The sequence below is a fragment of the Pieris brassicae genome, chromosome 2 (genome assembly GCF_905147105.1).
Source record: "Pieris brassicae chromosome 2, ilPieBrab1.1, whole genome shotgun sequence".
NCBI lineage: Eukaryota > Metazoa > Arthropoda > Insecta > Lepidoptera > Pieridae > Pieris > Pieris brassicae.
In genome coordinates, this window is record NC_059666.1 from 7476062 (window position 1) to 7499417 (window position 23356).

Below are 23356 nucleotides of genomic sequence, written 5' to 3' on the forward strand. Positions count from 1 at the left end.
TTCTGTATCTATTCCGTGATCATTTCTTACAGGCAATTAGGGGATTGACCTTCTGCGCCTGACACACTGTCAACTTTTAAAGGTCTAAGGCTTGCCGGTTTCCTTACTATGCTTTCCTTCACCATACTATACTTAATGGGCACATAGAAAGAAAGTCCATTGGTACACAGCCGACCCTTGAGTCGCACGCTAAAGCCACCAACACGGCCAAAATAACATATAAGGTAAGGTATTTACTACATTAAAAACAAGGTTGCGACAACCCTGACGGCGGTATAGTAATTTCCACTGAAAGTGTGTAGTTAAATCTTTGATTGTCACTTTGTCTGTTTTGCTATCAGCCGAACCTGTTGGAGGTCTGTTTCTAAGTAATGAAATTGTCATGGATGATCGGCGACTTTGAAGTATTTATCTGTATTGATGCATCTTCTATTTAGTTTGTTTATGGCTTCACGGCAACTTTGGCTTTTATGTGTCAAATGTAATTTAAATGTCAATGGAAAAAAACGGTTTTATTTGTAAACTAATCTGTAACCTAAAGAAATAGAAAATTAGAACAATTTAAAAAGTTTGGCCTCTGTGGCAGTGTATCTCGAATGCTAGCAGCATTTCCTCGCTGTATTGCGATACTTTTTTTTTGAGCGAGGAAAGCACGAGCTCTTTATAAATTATATGAGTAATATAGGACAGTAAATCCTTGTATTTTTTTCTATAGAACAAGAGGCAAACGTTCTGAAGGCTCACCTGATGTTAAGTGATACTCATTGACACTCTCAATGCCAGAGGGGGCTCGCGAGTTCGTAGCCGGCCTTGTAAAAATTGTAACGCCCTTTTCTTGAAGAAAACAAAGTGGAATTAGTTCTGGAAAACTGCCTTGAAAAACGTTCAGTTGTGGAACGGCGGACGTCGAGGTGATAGGGATGGAACTTCGTATTCTATCTCGATGTTTATTATTTACATAACTTATATATATAAACATAGGATTTTTTTTTGGTTATATCCCCTATTCCAAGTGCGTCACGTTATTGAGCCAAATATGTGTAGAATATAAAATGTATCAATAAGTATTACACACAAAAATACTAGTAGTAAAAAAGGTAAAAGACATTAATAAATACTAATAAAGACGGTTACTTGCGACGTTATCTTTTACATTGCAAATTCAAAGGACCGTTAAACTCAAAATCAATTTACAACTTCAATAGAACTTTTATTACCCATTATATTTATTATTTGCTTCCACAATGCTTCCTTAAAGCAACAAAACAAACAAATAAAATCCTACCTATCGGTGTAACTAATTTAGTCACCATAGATTTCCGTCCCACCTTTGTCAAAACTGTTTATCTTTTGTACAATCTGCACTCCTGATTTCACTTTTGTGTAATGTATATAGAGAAATTTTAGAAAGATTCATTTTAAAACGGCGGGCCTAACATTATTTAGCTGCTTATAATGCGTTTACCACTTAGAAAATTATGTATTAACTTTTTAATTTTCATTTGAAAGTGTATGAAATATTTTTAGTACTAATTGTTTACATATGTTTTTCAGAGACTCCTCTAGAAGAATGTCAAAACAGCATAATTAGGGACATCAAATATCAGTCGGTCGGGCCTAACGTCTTTGAAAAGTCGCAATACAGAGGAATTTGAGGGAGCTCCAAAAAGCCTATTGGCAGGAGGCAAGGAAGATGGAACATGGTCGTAGATGACTTTTCCTTGTCCCGAAAAGTTCATCCAAAAAGGCTAAGGCCTGTCAAAAATCCAGCAATTGGTGGAAGGTGGCACAGGACAGGGAGCGCTGGAAGTTTCTCATTTCGGAGGCCAAGACTCTTTATGGGTCGCAGGAGCCAGCGTAGTGAGTGAGTTAGTTTCAAACAAGGAACATTACAGGTATTTAAAATAAAATTTGATAATATTCTGTAAATAATAGTATCAATCTTACAATTCCAACACAGAAGCTTTTTTGCAAATCTTTGCGCAAAAAATTTTAATGGACGATAGGACTACATTATCGCAAGGTCGTACATTCCACTCTCAAACTTCCTATAAATATTCATAAAGATGTTTATTTATTGCAAAATGTATTTGCATCTATTACAAACTTATATTGACATTACAAACTATAAAATTGACATTAATCATGGGGGCGCGTGATTTTTTGTTTTAGTTTAAATCCAATTATTAAACGTTCATTCATTCATTAAAATTTCGTGTGTTGACAACATATTTTAGTCCCACAAATAAACACCCTACGACCTATCAACTGCATTCATAATAAAAATATTTAATATATAATTTTGTTATTTTTATTTCTCATCGCAATTGCTATTAGTAAGTACCACATCTTAAACTTTTCGTGTGGGGAGAAAGCTCGCGTATGTCTATGTAGTTGTATAAAACCTAAAAGCGACTTCGCGCATCCAATGACACTCTGCCATTTTTTGCCGGATGCTATATATGTTGAACGTTATTAACCAAAACCTGTTTATAAAGACAAGACGAGGGTTGATCGTACAAGTTATAACATGTCAAGACAAAGACTTCCGACCTTGCCACGACCGCCGCGAGTCCAGACCACAACAGTTTTCACTTTTTATAGATATCGATCAATATCTTTAATAAATATCAGTAGTTGAAGTAAACAATAATGTTTTTGACATTACAATTTTCAGTATGTTGAAATATACTCATAATGTCGTGTTATGTCATAAATAAGTATAATTCCTTTTTAAGTCTATATTTTGTAGTTTTATTTATGTTGTTGTTTGTTTGTTAGCACTGTTTTTAGTATCGACTTGATTTGCTGGTCGTATTCGCATGTTAAAGTCCTTATTATACTTCTAATAGTCCTAATTTGTTGGTCAAATTTATTTTTAGAGGTTTGAATTTATTAATATGCGACACATGTGTATATGGTTGCACAGTAAATGCACCGGCACCGGAAAATGACAACGGCATCCAAAATAACATGACACGCAACTGCCTCTGCACAAGGTCTTACAAGCTTCTAATCAACAGTATAAAAGTACATACAATACTGTCATGCCATGAAAGCGAAAAGTACTAGAAAATCCATATATATATATTATATCATACTGTTATAGAGTTGTCGAACATTAGGTTTTATTTGAGATTGGGGAAGGAATGATGAAATCATTTGTAGAATTGCATTTCGCTTATTGTGCCTATATTTATATTCATTAATATTATTATTACCTTATGACTTTATACAATTTATGATAACAATACTTAATTATACATTTTATTAGGAGTCGCAAAAAAATGTATAATTAAAACAGTAATAATTAAATAAATTATGGTCCTGCAATATTGTATTGTAAAAATAAGTATTTTAATTATAATACATTCCCAAAAATATACCCCCATATAGGTAATGTTCAGTCTCTGTTTGACTCAGTAAGTGAGAAAGAGACAAAAGAAGGCTAGCCGACTTTGTATTTTATATTATATGAATAATTTCGGTTTGTATAGTGTAAAAACAAAATCGAGATGAAATGGGAAGTATTCAACTGATTTCTCTAAACTTGTTTGCAAACAAGTGTAGCGGTAACCAAATTCAACTAATCCGTTCCGCTGGCTTTTCCCACGCTTCGTTTTTTGTCTGTCAGTCCACCAAAGTTGAGATGTCTTGTTAAATTAAAGCGTTGCATTAAGTTTTGTTCGAGAGTGGTCGAAAAATTAATTAATCCTTAAATAACGTATTTCAAACTAGATTTTAGAGTCAAACTAATCAACTAAGAAGAGTTGCAATTAATTTACTAAGTAATATTGGTACATAAACAATGACTATATAAAATACTCGTTAAATATGACCATTACTCACTAGTCCGGCCATAAATACTTTTATTTAATCCAACTTTTTATTTATTTCATCATTTAAAAAACTTCTTTCGATTTTGCGCCATTTCACATATTTTTTCGTATTCATTACCAAATTACAATATGCGGTGTTAAAGAAATTAGGACTGCAGTGATCACCTTGCACAAAGTGGGTCGGTCATATTCCAGACACTTCAAAAGCTTGGTATCAGCCATATGTTAATTATGTAAGGAGCGAAAACTCCTCAACAAGATACAATCTTGGATCAAGTTGTGAAACCTCTCAGCAATGCACTTTTTAAATATATATCGTGGACTTTCTAGTAGGATACTGCACCTGGTCACAAGAAACGAACTACCCAAGCCTTGCTTGAGACTAACGTTCTAGACTTTATAAGAGCTGGCTGACTGGCCCCCATCTAGCCCAGATCAATCCTTTAGACTTCTTATTATGGTTAGTTTTAGAGGACACAGTCTACTCTAAACGATACGGCAATACGATACGATCTAAACGATAATTTCCCTTGGAAATAGTGCATAAATCCATAGATTCGTTGCCAAACAGATTAAGTACCTGTATAAAAGCCAAAGGTGGCCATTTCGAATAGAATATTTATTTTTAATTTTTGGCTAAGACTTTAATAAATATGAAGGTATACATTTTAATAATATCACACAACTTTATTTTAATTCATTTTCATTTGTAACAGAGCCTTTGGCTGGGTGTAAATCTTTTGTTACTTATATAGTTTCTATTATTACTTAGAGGAAACTAGCCGGCTGTTATTACAAGTAACCCAATTTGAACACCTATCAAGACGACTATCCTATACGAGTTCAAGAAATATGAATCAAGATTTATAACAAGTATGAAGGCACTAGAATACGCGTGCGTCGTCGCACCTTGCCGTGCCGGCTGCGCGCGCAGCTGCCTCCCTCGCAATCTCTACCACCTTTGCCGCCCTGATTGTTTCACAGTACATAGTATGAACATAAAAATGTTCATAACAAATATATCTGACGTGATTAACAATAATATATGAATTTTTGTAAATAATATATGAAATTTAGTTTTGTGAGATAAAAGCGCTCGCGCAAGCTAGCTGCGTGACTTGTTCGACTGAAAACGACTTGTGTTGTGAATATTAAATGTGATGTCGAGATACATTGTACGTATAAAACTTCCAAGAGTATAAAAATGAATATATTCTAAATATAAATTTATATATTCATGAAAACAGCATTAAAATACGTTGCCTAGTTTAAAAGATTTTATCGTATCTATAAAATACTTCTCCAGTATTAAAACAAAGGGTGCAGTGTTGGTCAAGTGGCTTCAGCGTGCGACTCTCATCCCAGGTATGAGTAAGTTCGTAAGTTCGATCCCCGGCCGATGCACCAATGGACTTTCTTTCTATGTGCGCATTTCACATTCGCTCGAACGGTGAAGGAAAATATTGTCAGGAAACAGGCTTGCCTTAGACCCGAACAGTTGACGTCGTGCGTCAAGCACAGGAGGCTGATCACCTACTTGCCGATAAAATTAATAAATTGTCATGAAACAAATACAGATATCTGAGGCCCAGCCCTAAAAAGGTTGTAGCGCCACTGATTTATTTTTATGTATTCAAAGGGTATTGAAAATCGAGATTTGATTCATTTTGTTATAGTAGTCTGTATTGTTTTATAATATTTTGTGTTGTTAGCAGGAATATTTAAGGCTTCTTATAAAACACTATACTACCCCGTTATGATTGTTTTAAGTAGGCAATAGTAATGTGAGAAGTCCGAAAGAATTGCTGAACTGTTTGATATTGTAATGTAAATGAAAGACCCATTTCTTTAAAATGTTTCTCTAAAATAAGTTACTGATAATATAGTCAGTAGGATGTGAACAAATCAGTTTAAATCAAAATTCAAGTAAATAATTCATTAGAGTCGAGGCAGACAGGCGTCAGGTCAAATCACTGGAATCTTGTAACCGTGAAAATAAAGTATTCACTACATTTTTGTATACTCTTAAAATACGAAATTTTCTTTACTAGATTGTAATATAAAATATAGATATATAAATTATCAGGGGGTTTTCCCGTTTCATTATTCGAACATATGCACATTGCTGCGTATATTGCATTTTGACATAAGAATTCAAAGTAGGTAATGATGTAACATTCTTGCTCATATTCGTCATAATTATGTCTGTATGGCGACTTACGGCTCAATAGGTCTAATTCAATCTTTTTTGAACATACATTAGTTTCGACTCTGAATATGAGAAGAGATTTGTCCAATGAAACCATTTTATTTTCACCAAATTCCCAACACTAGGACTACTCACTAAAGGCATAGGTTTGACTGAAAATCGAACATCAGAGCCTCGGTTATGCAATATCATACAAAACAAGCTTTATATTAAATTTGGTTCAAATGTAAGCCCGTTGATGTCTTCTATACTGCTGTGCACGTTGTACATAAATCAATGAAAGATTATCATTTAAAATAGCATCCCTGTACTTATAAAGGCTTATCATCTACGCGAAATATATCAGAAATTGCTGATTTATAAATTAATTTACTAAAATGAGTAAATAGCAAGTCCAAAGACTCCGTTAAAGGTTGAGAGAATGAAAGAAGATCGCCATTGTACAAAAGCGTATCTTGGTAACCAACCGGCCGTTGATGGCCGTACACAGATGATAGAAAAAGATCTCCTCGATTTTAAGTGCACCATTGGCAGGCAGTAGTGCGCAATTGACAAAAGTGGTGTTCTTTAGTTTCGGAGGCCAAGGTTCACGTTGGGTGGTTCCAGCGGAGTTAGTAAGTTAACAAATTTATAAAAACCCATTGTGTTATCACAAAAACAGAATAATAACACACACCATCATCATCGTCGTTCAAATCTTATGTAATACGGTGACGTACGGCAATAAAACCATCGTTCAACGTTAGCTTCGTAATATGAAACACTACATATCAATGTAACAGACATATTTTATTGTCCCGTAACGCAATGAGTTTGACCTATAGATGATTCACGTCGATTTGTTCGTCTGTCCGTACTAAGCCGACAGAGGAATTCAACTGTAACATTCTTATACGTTATTGTTTCGTGTGAAGTGATCTTTATGGGCACTAATAAATTATGATAATAAAAATTTGAATAAGGTATAAATGTCCTTAGTTTATAAATAACAGTTTAATGTGCTTCATGGTGTATTATGAAGAATTGAAACAATGATGCCGTTAACAAATTTGTATAGGATAATATTAAAAATACACACTAACGAAATATACACGTGTACAAAGAAAACATAACATACGCACATTATATGCTTGTGAATCAAGTGTACACAACATTTAAAGGAAAACAATTCAATTATTAACGAGAAAAAAAAATAATTATATAAAAATAAATGACAATGAACTTCATTTTAAATACAAATATTTAAAAAATATATATTTCTTTTTTGCAATTGTGGCGCAACAATGGCTATTTAGAATTATTAAAAAATAAGTACATGTATTGTATATTAAGATATATGTTATCATAATTAATTTAACATATTCTTGCGCAATACAATCAGAAAATTAAAATAATATCTTGTGTGTAAATGTGATCTCTTGCAGACTTAGACAAAATGAAACAGCAATGTGAATATAAAACAAAGTTGTTTTCCTTTATATCTAGTCATAGTTAGCTGATCTTTCCGATTCAAGTGCGATTTTTATCTTAAAGATTCGAATATCCCTTGTGTCATTACACAAGATTAAAGAATGTGATTTCCCGACTAGTCGATATTTTCCATCCACGATCAACTCCAATATAACTTACTGGAACTGTTTGAAACAAAACCATATCTTTTATACAATATACTTAAGTATTAATGTCATTAATGTTCTTTATCTCCAAATATGTTAAAACATTGCATCATATCGGTACCACAGGCACAAAGGTTCGGTGTGGCTTTTGTGGACGCGCTCAAACATGATAGCGGTGTTTATGGAGATCATTAGATTAGCTTCTATTTTAATTGTTATATATTTCGTCATATTTACCTTTGGTGTTTAATATACAAACTCTTCAAACTACACTAATGAATACATAACTGATCACAATACAGCGTTTTTTTAATGGAACCAGTCAGGAGGCTCACCTAAAGTTAAGTGATATGGACACAAAAACTGCCTTAAAAATCTCCTATAATTAACAAACATTAATACGTATTATCAAAGATGGACCTAGTGGTCGGAGATGAGTAGGTCAACCTAGGTACCGCTGGACCAACAGAATGGAGCAGGACCTCAGCTGAAAGCCTGCCGGGAGTTGGCACAGGAAAGGGAGCCCTGGAAGTTCCTCGTTTCGGAGACCAAGAAACTTTTTGAGTCGAAGAGCCAGCGAAGTGAGTTCTAGAGTAGATGTTTCTAATTTCAATATTGAATACATTCCGACATTTACTGAAAATCACTCGAAACGTCGAGTAAACGATGAAATCAATACGGTATCAGCAGTTTACAAGGAAATTAATAATTACAAATACATTTACAAGATAACAGTAATATATTAAATGTCCATTGTCATACGGACTATAGAGTATATAGACGTTTTAGTTCTTAGCTACTTGGATCTAATGTGTCACAGTAATTATGCATTACTGAATGACTTATAAAGATATAAGATAATACATACAATATACCGATGTCTTTCCGAACCAATTCGATTCAATAAAAGAGCGTTACTTGCTTTTATTGTTGTAAGTGTCTATGGGCAGCGATATCACTTAACATCAGATGAACCTTGCGCTTGCTTGCAAAATGGTTATAGTTCTTGTTTGTAAAAGTGTCTATGGTAATATAATCGAGGTATATTTTTTTTCCTTCGCGTTTGTGCTTTATTTATGTTATTTTTCCTATGTACCAACCTATGAATGTGCTGAGGGTGGGCAGGGTTTTGGAAATAAATAAATACATATTATTAATTGATTTTAATCATATGCTGACGTTCAAAAATATTTATGAGAATCTTTAAGCTATCGGAATGCCTTTATTCATAATACACTGATTTTAATATCCTTAGAACCACGTTCTTTCACGTCGTCTATTGTTTCCAGCTACTTTACATTAAAAAAGACCCCATAATATTATGGGGACCGTGAATATGGTCAAATTGGATCCTTTCAATGGAGGTCACTGAACTATCTCATGCCAGATTAATCTCTAATTTAAACATTTAACAAAAGATTAAGTGTTAGGACGTTTACACACTATACAATGAACTTAAATTGTGTATGTATAATTTATTAGTATATGTAAGTATGTATGTATATTAATACTATATAATTTAATATATTTAACGACTTTATCGTATTGTCATAGTCTTTAATAATTTATTTACGTAATAAATAAATAGTTATAATTTTTTTATGCTTACTATATTTCTTTAATATGTACAGTAAATGAATGTGATAATAATTGCTAAACGATATTCATGCCAAAATAGACACATAGTAGTGTACACACGCGTTGTAGGATTTTAATTATTAATATTTCTTCACACATTTTAATAAGAAAATGATATTAATCGCCCAACAGTCAAATAAAATATAATTGCGTGGCTGACTTTTTGTGCTAGATTTTTGGAACTATCGACCATGCTGCAACAGCAATATTATTAGAAGTACTACATTACTGGTAAAGCCTGAAAAATACTGTCCCTGTGTTTCTTCAGTAAATAAAAGCTTAATAGTAGAGATAAACACTAGTGGTTTTTTTACAATCCCCTGACATAGCGTCCAGGGATTTTTTCCTATCTCTTTCAATCATTTATATATACATCTTTCTTACTAAATAGTACATAACTAACCTATTCGTGTTGCGCATCTCAAGACAATACGTCCCGGCCACATCGGTCAAATTATTATTATGAGTCGGGGCACCCGTATTTAACCGATGCACAGTGTGTAAACGGGCAGTCTACAAATATTTCGGAGATATGATAACATCTGTCTTGGCTTCGTGATCTAAGGGCAATCTATTATAACTGAATGCACTCTCTATGACATTTGTCTTCAATAGATGCCTCTGATGGCCTTTGTAATGATGGCATTAAAATTTATATATGTACTGCGTTGGAAAGGTTAGGTTTTATGTTTTGTTAAAAAAAAAATAGAACATATATACACTGGTTTGAGAGGACTTTTGGATATATTTTGTGTTACTACAATAGCATAAAATAGTGGCGCTACAGCCTTTTAAGCTTGGACATTGGATTTCAGTACCTATTTTGTGTTAGTTTTTTCTAATACGCAAATATGATCAGCATTCGTCACACACCGTCGACTTTATGGGTCTAAGGCATGCTTTATTCACGATATTTTACTCCGTACATAGACAAGGTAAATTGACCCGGTGACCCGGGGTGCAAATCTACAACCATAGGTATGAAAGTCGATCGTTGATACCACTAGGCCAACATCTCTTAGCTATACCATTGCTGTTATAAAAATCTTTGAAGTATAATTGTTTGTGGCATACTTACGACAGACTTGCGGTGCCTACTTACATATTTATTTCGTGATTACATAGTAAGCTTTACAGGTATTTTAATTTAATAATATTAACTTAAATTGACTATTATCTTAAGCGTAAAAGATTAAAGTACGGCTGGTACTTAAGCGGTATAATTTTATCTGTCAGTCGAGTGGTGTTTTGATTTTAAATGCATTCTTATACGTTATTTATAAACAAAAACTAGTCTTGTTCCACAAGCAAAAGTATTTAAGCCTGAAACACGAAACAAACAATGTATGTAACGCAATAAAAGGATTACCCTTTTACGAAACAAGATATTTTCATAAAATTTCACGCACCGTTGAATAACAAGGGTTCAATAGTTCAACTAAAACTAGACATCATTGAATTTAAATTTCAAATGGCCGGATTTCGTATCACATTACTATTGTGCTTTACATAATAGTTACCCTGAGATAGGTTTAAGATTCCCATAGAATTTGAGAAAGATAAACACGTTTTGATGAGTGAGAAATCTTAATTCACGAATTAAATATATACTATTTAATTTAGAAGCTTGTGAGGACCAAACAAAATAGTCATTCGACCATATCACATGGTACGATTTTTTTATAGCACAGGATTTCTAGTGACGTCCATGGAAACTCTCAATTCCAGAGGGCTCGTGCCTGCGTTGCTGTTTTGAGAATTGTTCTTGAAGGACTCTTAGTCTGGTTGGTGCGGAAATACTTCAGTGGACAGCTGGGTCCACATAGTGGTGGCACGGCAATCTCTGACTTAAAAAAATGCTCAGTTATAGAACGACGGACGGAAATGATTAGCGTGTGATTGGGTATGTCTTGGCGGCGATGAAACTCAGCTGCAGGTATTAATCCGAAAAACTCCTCTGAACACTGTCCATGGTAAATGCCGTAGAAGATGCAGAAACATGAAATGGTGCCCACCCAATTAGTGCCTACTAAACTGGACAATTATATTTGGATATCATCATGGTATACAGGTCTCTGTACTTAGATAAGTGAAACGACTCAGTCTTAGCCTATAACATTAGTGTATCAAGTTCCCACGTTACGCCGCACTGCACACAACTAACATGATTATATGACACATGGGCTCGCTAATAGAAACTCTCCATATAAATTTCTCTCATATTATTGAACTGAATAATCTCTAAAAGCAGTTCACATATATATTTATAGAGACAAAGCAAACAAATTATCACTTTATAAGGTTTAAAGATTAAACTCTTTTTGTTAGAGGAGGAAAGAGTCATGCGGCATATGTTACTAAAACTAGGAGAGCGTAAATATACAGACTCATAAATAATATTTGGGAAAATAAATGTATGATACATATTATATTATAAGTAATACACAAGGTATTTGAGGCATTATTTAACAAATATTAAAAAAAATATATGTAAAAAAGAATTTAAACATTCAATTAACCATTATGTAAAGTATGTATGTGCGGTTGATGTATGTACCTATTCGTATAAATACGCATTGTATAGTTCAATAAAAGTAATAATCAAAAGGCGGAAATTAGAATGTCATTTGTAATAGCCCTCTACAATATTAACAACAGGTTAGTACTAAAAGGTACTAAAAGTTTGAGCAGTGTAGCCCTAGTGGGTACCGCGTGCGATTCTTATCCCTGATGGCGTAGGTTCCATCCGCAACCAATGGATCCCCTACTTGTCTATTAGATTGACAAATTATCATGAAACAGATACAGAAATTTAAGGTCCGGACCTAAAGAGGTGCCACTGATTTATTTATTTAAGTAAACTAAAAAACAATGTTAAATCTTAGAAAATGATAAACAAAACTAATACAAAAGAATTACTAGTTTACATCGTATTGTGACAATGTGCAGCTGACTTGATCTAGCGACACTTAAAACCGGTACTAAATTGTTAAACAAGTTAGCATTGCAAGGACGCTGGTGCCTGAGGTGACTGACACGTTGCGTGCCAAAAGACTACATTAAACTAACTATTGGTTAATGAAGATAATCACCGATTGGCTGTGCGTTACGGGTGCAAAGCGTGGATGATCGGATTTTTAGTAATTGTGCGCGTGAAGGTCACTGAAGGCTATTTGATTCACGTGTAATCTGCGGACGTGACGTGATGAAATATTTCTCAAATAATTTATTTTTAAGTATGACTACATAATTATTCCGAAATAATTAGGTCGCTATATCTTCTTAATATATATCATAGTATAATGATAGATACAGCTATTTATATCGTGGGTGTTTAAAAAACAAACTTCTGAATTATTATTTGGATCAAATATTGCTGAGTAGTAGCCCTTCGAACCCTAAAAACCTATTATACATTTAACGAGCCATTAAATGTATGTTTTACAGTGTAGTAAAGACTATTAAAAACAATGCCATCTAGCGGCAGCTGCATAAACCACTTTATATTTGTGGTTAGGGCCACACGCAGACTCGATCGTCCAAACTTTAGCTATGTAATGCAGCGCCATCTACATGTATAATAGGAAAACTTAATTTTTATTTATTTTGAATTTTTATGGTGTTTTTGTAAAAGTTTTAACAGTAACATATCATTTTAAAACGAACCCTAAGTGAATAATAAAGGATTCGACTTGGCTGTAAGAAAGATTTGTTAATTATCAATTAAAATAATGTATTTGTACATATGTGTACATAAATAACATAAAAATATTCATACCTTCGCGTAATCGACAGGAGACGCATTCACTGGACTCGTAAAAAGACCCTCGCTGAAACAAAAAATATAGTTATTATTAAGGAAACTACTATGCTTTAAAAAAAATACAAAAAAGCAAAAAAACGTCGCGCATTTAAAGCCTATTATCATCATCATCTACAGCCCCTTATCTTAGCCTCCGCAAGCATCTTTCACCATTGTTATCTTTCTCGTGATGCTTCCGTCCAACTTCGAACACCTATTGTTTCGAGTTTGACAACTTCATCTCACCAACGCAGTCTTGATCAAAAAAAATTCGAGTGTTTTCATTACGCAGAATCGCCAATAATTTAAAACTTAATAATAACAAAATTTAGTTTTGAGCATACCACACATTCACTTTCACACTATGACACAACGCAGCCAATTTAAGTGTTACTTAATTAAATGTATTGAATAATTTAAATCTATTTTTTCTTTTATTTTCGTAATTCCATCATTGGCTATATCTTTAGTATAATTGTTTTTGTTAAATATAATTTATGTTACTTTTTTCTGTACGAAATAAAAACATAAAATGAGTGAAAAATAAAGTAAAAAGTAACACTCTTAATGTATTTTAGGACTATGTTATTAAAAAATTAATTGCATTTGACACTCGCAAATCAGCGGCTCGGCGATCTAGATATCGATAAATCAACGTCGGATGCGCTTGATCGCAACGATTATACCGATTATTAAGCAAAACACTGGCTTGGAAACGAGATCATCGCAATAAAAACCCGCATCTTACCGCTAAATAATAATTTTCCTCACATTACGAACTAATTACATTTACACGTAAAACTGTTTCATGCAAATCGAGATATCCGAAATAAGAATATAAATAATAGAGTTTGCTTATGTTACAACGTGAGTGAATTTACCAAAGTTCACAAAATACAAACGGTATTCAAAAACAAATATTTATTATGAAAAAGTGACCAGCGTCTTCAGAGGTTACGTGTTAAAACGTTTTATTTTAGAGAATTTTTTTTGGTTGTTTGAATGTGTTGACATAAACATTTGTCTTATAACATACCAGTAATAAAAGTCAATTAAATTGGATTATTAGTTCGAATTATCTATAAGATCTACAAGCTTTATTAAACGCATCATTAAATCATTCGGTTCGCGAAGATTTTATCTGTCTAATGTAATTTGTGTGCAATTTGTTCCGCTTAGGTGAACACGCATTATTAAAATTACAGAGATTGATAGACCCCTGTATTTATAATGATACAAAGTTCCTCGAATAGCTATAAAATTTTCCTACGTATCAATTTAAAAATCAGTACATAAATATGACATGATGTCGTTTTTAATAATTGAGTTAAGAAAGTAATTATCTAAAGCAGTGCTGGCATAGTGGCTTCAGCGTGCGACTCTCATCCATGAGGTCGTAGGTTCGATCCCCGGCTGGCACGAAAGGACTTTATTTCTATGTACGCACTTAACATTTGATCAAACGGTGAATGAAATCATGGTCAAAAAACCACGGTATAGGAAGCTGATCACCTACATGTCTATTAAATTGAGAAATAATGATTAAATAGAAACAGAAATCTTACGCCCAAATTGTAGTTTAATTTTTTGATTGTGCTCAAAAACATCTTCGAAAACCAAAAATGTATTGACATACTGGAGTTAGTTAAGCTTAGGAGCAGTTCAGAGCAGCTAATAAATATCTTTAATAATTTTATTGCCGCATTTGGGAACCTACAAGGCGTCTAATCTGTATACATGCCGTTGAAATTATTATTATATTGGGCATAGACTGGTCACCTTGATCTTCAAATACGATCAATGAACGACACGTGTCTGCCCTATGACCTTTGTGGAGTTACGAGCTGCTTTACTAGTCATCGAATAATTGCGAGTAATGCCGATATTTTCTCATGATATTCGTGACACACTTATAATTCTAAGTAGTCAATGACTGAATGTATTTGAAGAATGTTGTAAACCGGAAAATATATGCCGTTCCGTTTCTGTATTCTCTTAAATATCACGCTATGTGTATATTTGTCTTGTATCGACTATTGGTTATTAGCGATTTAAGATATAAGGGATACTAAGCTGTTTACTATGACTAAGTTTACCTGAGGATAGGTGTGTTAAACCTGACTGTGTATCAATGGAGTTCCATGTAGCATTCGAACAGTGACACGTGAGGAAACCGGTTTTTCTTAGAGTAGGGTTCAAGACGAGACTTTGCGCGAACTCCGTCATAAATGTAATGGATGTTACCAGGAGGTTAACACAATGAGGTCATACACTCTGAAGAGATTCCAATTATATCTCCAAGCAGGCACTTGATTGGAATCCGCAAGGTAAGTGAGTGGCCCAAGCAAGCCTAGTGGCATACATTGCAGATAAGGTGCGTGAAGACTTGGAGCGAGGTGAAATACGAAATCCGAACTCGATGGAGACACTGTGGCTGGCCTCTGCCCCATCTAGGGATATTAGGACGTTAAGTCAAGTCTCGACCCTTGGCCTTGAACCCAAAAATTGGATTACGTGTTAGGTGCAAAACGCTGATTATTCACAGTAAAGGTAAGCCAAAGTCTAGCTTAGTTACGCATTGATATCCACTAATTCGTACGTAATCGCACAATTTGTGGGCTGAATAATCAAGTAATATAACGTTACTTTTTCAGTATCAAAACGTACGGAAGACTTTTATAACAATAAAATTTATAATTTCATAGGAAAAACTAAAAATAATTAATAAATTAATCACCCGTTTCGAATATGATTTATATTATCAGACGGTTAACTCAGGAATTTCTGTCATAATGTTCAGCGAAAACAGGGAATATAATTAACATAATAAGCCTATTATGACATGAAAAACTCGTAAAATATGTAAAATCGTCAATTACAATGTAATTTGTACCGTTATGTAAGAAAATTAATATGTAAAAGTGTGATGAACCAATAACGAGGCTCATGTATCCCCACCATCATAAAAATCTATATGTTACTAGCTAACCCGGCAAACGTCGTTTTGCCAGGTTAGCTAGTAACATATATATTATATTAGTAGTATATTAGTATATTATTTCCAGGAAAGATTTTTTAGTTTAATAAAATTAAAAATAGGGGTTGATTGTAGAGGGGTGATAATTAAGGGTTGTATGTATTTTTTGTATGCTGTATCATAAAAAAATAAAAACAAAAAAATTGTCTAAAAAATAAAACAAAAATTGGGGTGGACACCCCTTATCACTTAGGGGTTTAAAAGATAGATAGTAGCCGATTTTCATATTTACTGAATATGCATAAAAAAATCAAATGAGAGATGTTAGAGTTTAAACGGCGGCTAAATAAGGATCTCCTGGACAGGCATACCCATTAATAGGACGCATCTGACTTCAATCAAGTGAGATTCTGACCAAATGTCACTGTCTAGTACTGTATGAAAATAGCTCACAAAACACAATCTTTATAAAGATGAGAACACGAATATTAATCTAAAGATTGCCTATGTAATATAATGTAGTTTTCTACTCGATGCTATTTAAATTGTTTCAATACTACTAGAGATAACAAATAGATAAAAGTTTCACCTTATTATCGTGATTAAAGCTGGTACTGTATTTTTCACCATAATTACCAATTAAGTTGGAAATAACACCGTAACCATGGTAACAATCAGTAACATTAAAACGCGTTTTTTAAAAAGGCTGTCAAACAAAATATTCACTATTATGTATACTAAAAAATACTAGCATTTAAATTATACTAATTATTTTCACACTATCAAATAGACATGCTTAGCTTTGAATTTATACTTGTAATTACATATGTTGTTTGATCATCAAAAGCTCTGATTACAGCGATATTTAATTCACCGCTCCTGGTGTATTTGATACCTATTCGTACCTGGGAATATATTTGACTAAGGTGGACGAAATCCCAACCGATAGCTATTTAGGTATTAGGAGAAAACTTTGACTTGACTTGACTTGAAAGTCATGCTTTATGATTTTGTAATAGTATATCAACTTTCTCTTGCACTCTTACTCCTCTGAGGTCTACAGGTCTTGGACCATGGTCACTATATTTTCTATTTATTAAAATAATTCATGAACCAATTTAGTTAGTTTTGACAGGAAACCTATGTTCTACATATAAATTGACATTCTCACTGGGCCAAAATATTAAAAGCCCAGATCTTATGATTGAAGCTGTATAGTGTACACAATAAATAAACCGTTTTAGGTCTGGGCCTCAGGTTTCTGTATCTGCTTCACGATCATTAGTTAACCTAATAAGGAAGTAGGTGATGGTGTGCCTTACGCACCCGTTGGACTTTTCTGGGTCTAAAGCAAGCCAATTTCCTCACGATGTTTTCCTTCCCCGTTCCAGCTTATCCATTCGAAGAAAGAAAGTCCATTACTGCCCAGCTGAGGATCGAACTTACGACCTCAATGATGAGAGTCGCAAGCTGAAGACAGTAAGGCCAACACTCCTATTAACACAATAAAGATGCCAATTCGCGAATTCAACTAATTAATCAAACGTAACACCACATGAGCCGTAAGAAGACCAACAACGAATTAAAAAAAACTGTTTAATTTCAGGTCCTCTATTAGTTTTCTATGTTAATTGTTTTGTGTGAGTGGCCATATGTAACGAGTAGTTAGGTAGCTACACAAGATTATCGGATATGGGTAACTAAATGTAACAGGTTCAAGATGATTCCGTCCAGGAAGTAACGGGCAATGACTATTAACATCTACACGCTAGGGTTGACACTTATCAATATTAGTAGCTTTCGAAAGTGAAAATGGGTACTTGAAAGTCAAGTGCGTGTCCAAATGGATGGTGGATGCGTAAATAAATTATAAATAGTATAATTTTCCGTTATTCTTTAGGGACCAGCGATTTGAGGAGACAATTCAAGCGTGTAGAGCGAGACTCTCTTTAACCGGCAGCTCATGTCTGAGCGTCGTGGTCAGTAACGAAACATCGAGAGCGGGCTATCTGTTTCTCTCTATCTCTCTTATGACATTGTACAGTTTTGAGTACTGAGTCTTTCACTTGATCGGTCCATTTGGTTGATGAACGGTCACGGCCTTCTGTGTTCTTAACGCCTCTGCGCATTATATGACCGAAATAAGATAAGATTTTAAAGATATTAAACCTTTATCAATAATTATATTCATACAATTTAATTGGCCTAGAATTTTAATAGTCAATACAATCAACAACTATATTTTATTTCTTACTAAAGACATTTATTTATAAAACGTATTTATATATGCTGTATATAATAAAGCAATGCAAAAACAAATAAAAGAAGAAAGAGGTCGTAAGGAAACTGATATATCTTAGGCTCTAAAGAGAGACATGAGATCAAATGATAAGTATAACTTACATGTCAAATTCAATACGTTTGTGAATTACATAGCCCGGTCAATTTAGACATTCCAAAATACATAATGTCCCAACAAGCTGATAATCAGTAAAATTGTTCAAAACATAATTATAAATAATATTTAAAAGTTCCCCATCATTCCCGTGTATGGAAAAGTGTGCATATTATGTCTGTTACTGTATGTAACTCAAGACCGAAGGCGATGGACGCTTACTGAGGACTCCTTATCCAAGAATCAAATGACATTACATCAAATCAAAGTGATATGACCTAATTCCTTTAAATAATCAATATAATAGCGAAACCATAGCCGTAAATGGTTGTAGCGCCACTGGGTTATTATAAAGAAATTGACGTTACTAAATACAATATAATAGTAATTAATGTAAGTCACAATTAGTTATTCATTTCCGGCGAACGACCGGTCGTTACACATTAAGTCTGGGAACTTAAAGATCTCATGGAGATTACGTTGATAAACTTTTTACAGACATTTTATTATATTTCAATTTATGTATATGACACAGTTGCACAGTGATAATCCGGATCATTTAAAAAATAATTACATCATAGGTGTGAGAACTAAAATTATATTTCGATTTTAGCAATACATCAATGTTTTTTATTATTTATATCTACTTTGTTACAAAGAATATTTGGTATATATATATATTCAAATAACATACATTATTTAAAAAGCGATTTCTTCCAGGCAAACCTATTAACAAAAATAAAATTATAGATAACAGTGTAAAACCACAATAAAAAAAGCTAATCTTAAAGGTCCCGAATTGAAATTGAACCTAGGTTTGTGGCTCTAAAATGCATAAAAATATTTACAATTAAAAAAATGTATTTATAAAATTCTCGATTAAACAGATGGAAAGATATATTACCCAGACATTATTTTCGGACCTACAATTTAAAGATAACGAGTTGTATGTAAAAGCGTCAGTACTTCTGCATTCAGTGCTCGGCATCAGACGAAGTTGAAAACCTCTTTAACCTTTTTTATAGTACAGGGAAACAGGCAGAAGGCTCATCTGTCAGTGAATGTAAAATTAGAAGCATTTAATATGTATGTCTTAATTGACGTTTATAAGTGTACATTGTGTTACCTACATGAATAAATGACATTGACTTGACTCAATGCCAGAGGGCGTAACTGCGTTGCCGGCCTTTTAAAATCATCTAATTTCATAGCGAAATCGAGTCCACTATAATCCATCAAATATCTTATCGACACCAAAACCTGAGAAGTCTACAATTCAAACTAAGCAAAACTCAAACATGTTAGTGATTTTTAAATAATTTTAAATTGAAGAAATTAGTTCTGGTCATACGAGAAAAGCAGAGAGAACGCTCCATTTGCTTATGAATACAAGTGATAGATTGTCAACTGGTTTAGAATAACCATTCCGAGTCGGTAATTAATACAACAAGACGGCGACCGTACATAAAAACCTGTAGGTACAAATCAATGTTTGTTCATATCGATCCCAAAGATAGAAGAAAAAAAAATGAAACAATTAAAATAATGTTTATAAACAAATACTAATTAAACAAACAACTTTCTTGCAATTTTTTAGTCTCATAAAGTAAAATATGCTTTTACTTTCAGTATGAACACAATGATATTTTCGATTTCCGGTAAATCAATAACTGTTTCTGGTGGTGGGTGGTTGTATCGTGTCTCGATTTTGGTTCCGGTTTCGGGGTCAGCTACGTAAGCGCTTATTAGCTTATTATTATTAATGAAATATATGCCGGAATACATTCCCACTGAAACCGGAGACTGGGCCAGTGTTTGTAACCGCTGTCATAAAAATTATTAACCTTTCATATTACTCTAATTTTTATTATATAGCTATGTACCCCGCGAATATCGATTTGCCTAAATGTGATTTACACCTCTTTAGTAGCTACCTAATAAATATATGGAACATTTTACTATGCTATCCCATAGAGACTTTTTGCTTTTCCGGAATAAAAACCTAAGTACTACATAAAACCACTCTTTATTTTATTTATCCCAATTTACTCTCTATAAAAACCTTTCTCAGAGTTCAAAGAATAAATAAATAAAAAATACTCAAATTGGTCCACCCGTCTTCAAGTTTTGCGCTTAGCATTATTTTCAAAGAGAAGTATGGCATAGTCGGGGCTGTTTCCTTGTATAGTATATACTCCATATAATTGTATTCCTTGTAGACAAAAAAAACCTTAACCGCAGCCCGCATCTCATTTTATATTTACTCGTGTAAACTGCAAAGTATCTATATACAAAGTGATCAATGTATAATGTAGAAAAATAAAATCGACTTCACCATTATTTACCTAAATTACACACATTCTAGATATATATAAAAATTGTTAACCCGATATTAATGATCCTTGAACTATTTCTTTCTACTAAACTGTAACTAATTCCCTAGCTTAGATTCAGAAAATCGCGGTATCACTATTAGTTTCCAGAAATTGGTGTACAATATACACTTACGGAATTTATCATGACTTAAACTGATAATCTCTTTTGTTAAAGTGGGTTAAAACGTTCTCTGTGAAAGTCTTTAAGGGGTCGTTCATCAGTAGATCAGTTCACCATTCAGTCATTAAACCTCATTCTTGATTAAATGAATTCTTCTTTTTTAATCTCAAAGTGTTTTAAAACATCAAAATTTCATTATTTACAGTGAATTGAAAACTGTGCTTTAAATTAAAAATACGTCATAATTGTCCTTGTGAACTTTCATTCACACTTCTTGTGATATACGCAACTTTCTCAAAATATTCGGAAAATTCACTGTATATGCGAGAGGGAAAAAGACAATCTGTTATGACTTTATAGTTATCTAAGGTATAAGTATCACTAAAATTACTTAGAAATGTTTTAACGCAACAAATTAATGAATTAAATAAATTGTGTTACACCCCTTTGTCTCGCATATGCGCCACTTTGCGTTTTACGGAAATTTAAATACCGATCATAAGCGTTGGCAACCATTGGTTGAAATTGACGCAGATAACTAGATAAACATAATAACAATATATCAGTCCCTTGATCCATTTTACCGTTATGTCAACGGTGCAAGCCTTCATTATCTTATTATTGCAGTAATGACAGCACTGCATTTAAATAAAATACTTTTTTAATGTATTTTAATGCTTCATAATAATATTTGTTACAATATATACAATATTAAGTAAGAAAATGTTTTCAACACTCAATCTCAAACATGTGAAAAAATATATGTCAAATTCTAGAAAAATTGCACAAAAACATATGTATTTATATCAATTCGGTGCCAGATTCCAATATGTGGTTTCTTTTATGGGAAATCTTTAAACAAACGGAACAATTAACACTGGTTGGTTAACTCACCTGGTCACTTTGAATAAAAGTCCCACTGGGGTCATTGCAGGTCAGAAATTTTCTTCGCCTAGTCCAAAAGCTTTCCAATAAGAAGCTCACTTAGTTATAATTTCTTTTAAAATTCCACTTCCAAATTCAAATTAATAGTCACTTAAAATTTCGTTAAAATTTTAACGTTTAATCGTTAGGATAGAGGGAAAGTTCCAATTCGATAGCAGAGTCTCTGTGATTCAAATATAGAATTTCTTATTAGGAATTCTACTTTAAAATTTGAATTTAATAGAAACAAACACAGGCCAAATCAATTTGAATTGAACGCTTGCACGTGTAGGTCGAGCGACGGCCGCGGTAGTTCTGTTGAGTACCGGAGGTGACAATGCCAATTACGCGGTGTGTTTGTGACAACAGGTGCCACTGCACCCTCATTGTTGATTGTTATATCAACGGAGCCCGAATATTTAGCTTTGGTATACTTAAAACAACTGTGTAACGACTGTATAATGTCGTTAAATTCCTTATTCAACTATTTCTGTTTCAAGGTTCCATGTAACGTACTATACCTAACTACAAAAGCCTAACTTTTGCAAAGAGTAACATAAATATTTGTGTTCTTTATTAAAGTTACTTCTCCCTTACAACAAACAATATTGCTTTAATAATAAAGTATTTTTATTGTATATCTCAGTGATAAGAAATAAAGGTATTGTACTAGGTAAAACACTTGGATTCAATAAACAAGTAATTATTTTACTTTGAGGGTTTAAGTTAATTATAATTAAGGCTTTTCGAACGTACAAGGACCCTCCTTATTATTTTTATTACGTAGGAACTTAACATCCGCCACGCGTCCAACGGATGTGGTATCTTATTTACAACTTAAACTATAACCTCCTTTAATAACAGCCACATAAGACTTATTTTGTTGGCCGATAATAAAAAAATACTTTACCAGAAGTAACTATCAAGCATTATATTTAAAAATAGAGCTTAAGACGTTATACTTGAGTCGAAATTCAAATATTTTCATAAATTTTGTGGTTACAGTCTTGGCGTCGAGTGGCATACTGTTTCCTTTAACGTAAAATGTTAAGACAATGGCGCCATCTAACCATTTTGGCTTCAATTGTATAATTGTATTTCATTATTTCTTTTGTATGCTAAACGTTTAAACCTAGTAGTATAGGTCTATAAAGTCTGCAAGAGATAACTACAAATAAAGCTAATATTTTTTTTAATAATTGGGTTAAGTCTAAGGTTATACACACACATGTTTCTGTTAGTTTTTTCTTAAAAATTATTAAAAATTGCGTACCAATTTTTTTTTGGTAATATCAAAATGGACGTCCATGTAAGTACTTAAAATGTAAATAAATTGATAGTTAGATTTAAATTTATGGTCACAGTATAAGCCTTAAAACATATTCAGCAATCCATCTCAAAGTCGAGACTTATTGACAATTGCGAGCAATTGCATTAAAGAATTTATAGTAATATTATAA

General features: G+C 33.1%; 1 protein-coding gene across 1 annotated transcript in view; it reads right to left on the reverse strand.

Moving 5' to 3' along the window:
- Positions 1 to 22190, reverse strand: part of LOC123720637 (TNF receptor-associated factor 4) — a 57887-nt gene extending 35697 nt beyond the window's left edge. The window contains exons 1-2 of the mRNA XM_045677335.1: positions 21867 to 22190; positions 13081 to 13132 (exon numbers count right to left, since the gene is read on the reverse strand). Of these exons, the coding sequence (XP_045533291.1) occupies positions 13081 to 13132; positions 21867 to 21901 (87 nt within the window). The 5' untranslated portion in view covers positions 21902 to 22190. The remainder of the gene's footprint in view (positions 1 to 13080; positions 13133 to 21866) is intronic.
- Between the last annotated feature and the right edge of the window lie 1166 nt (positions 22191 to 23356).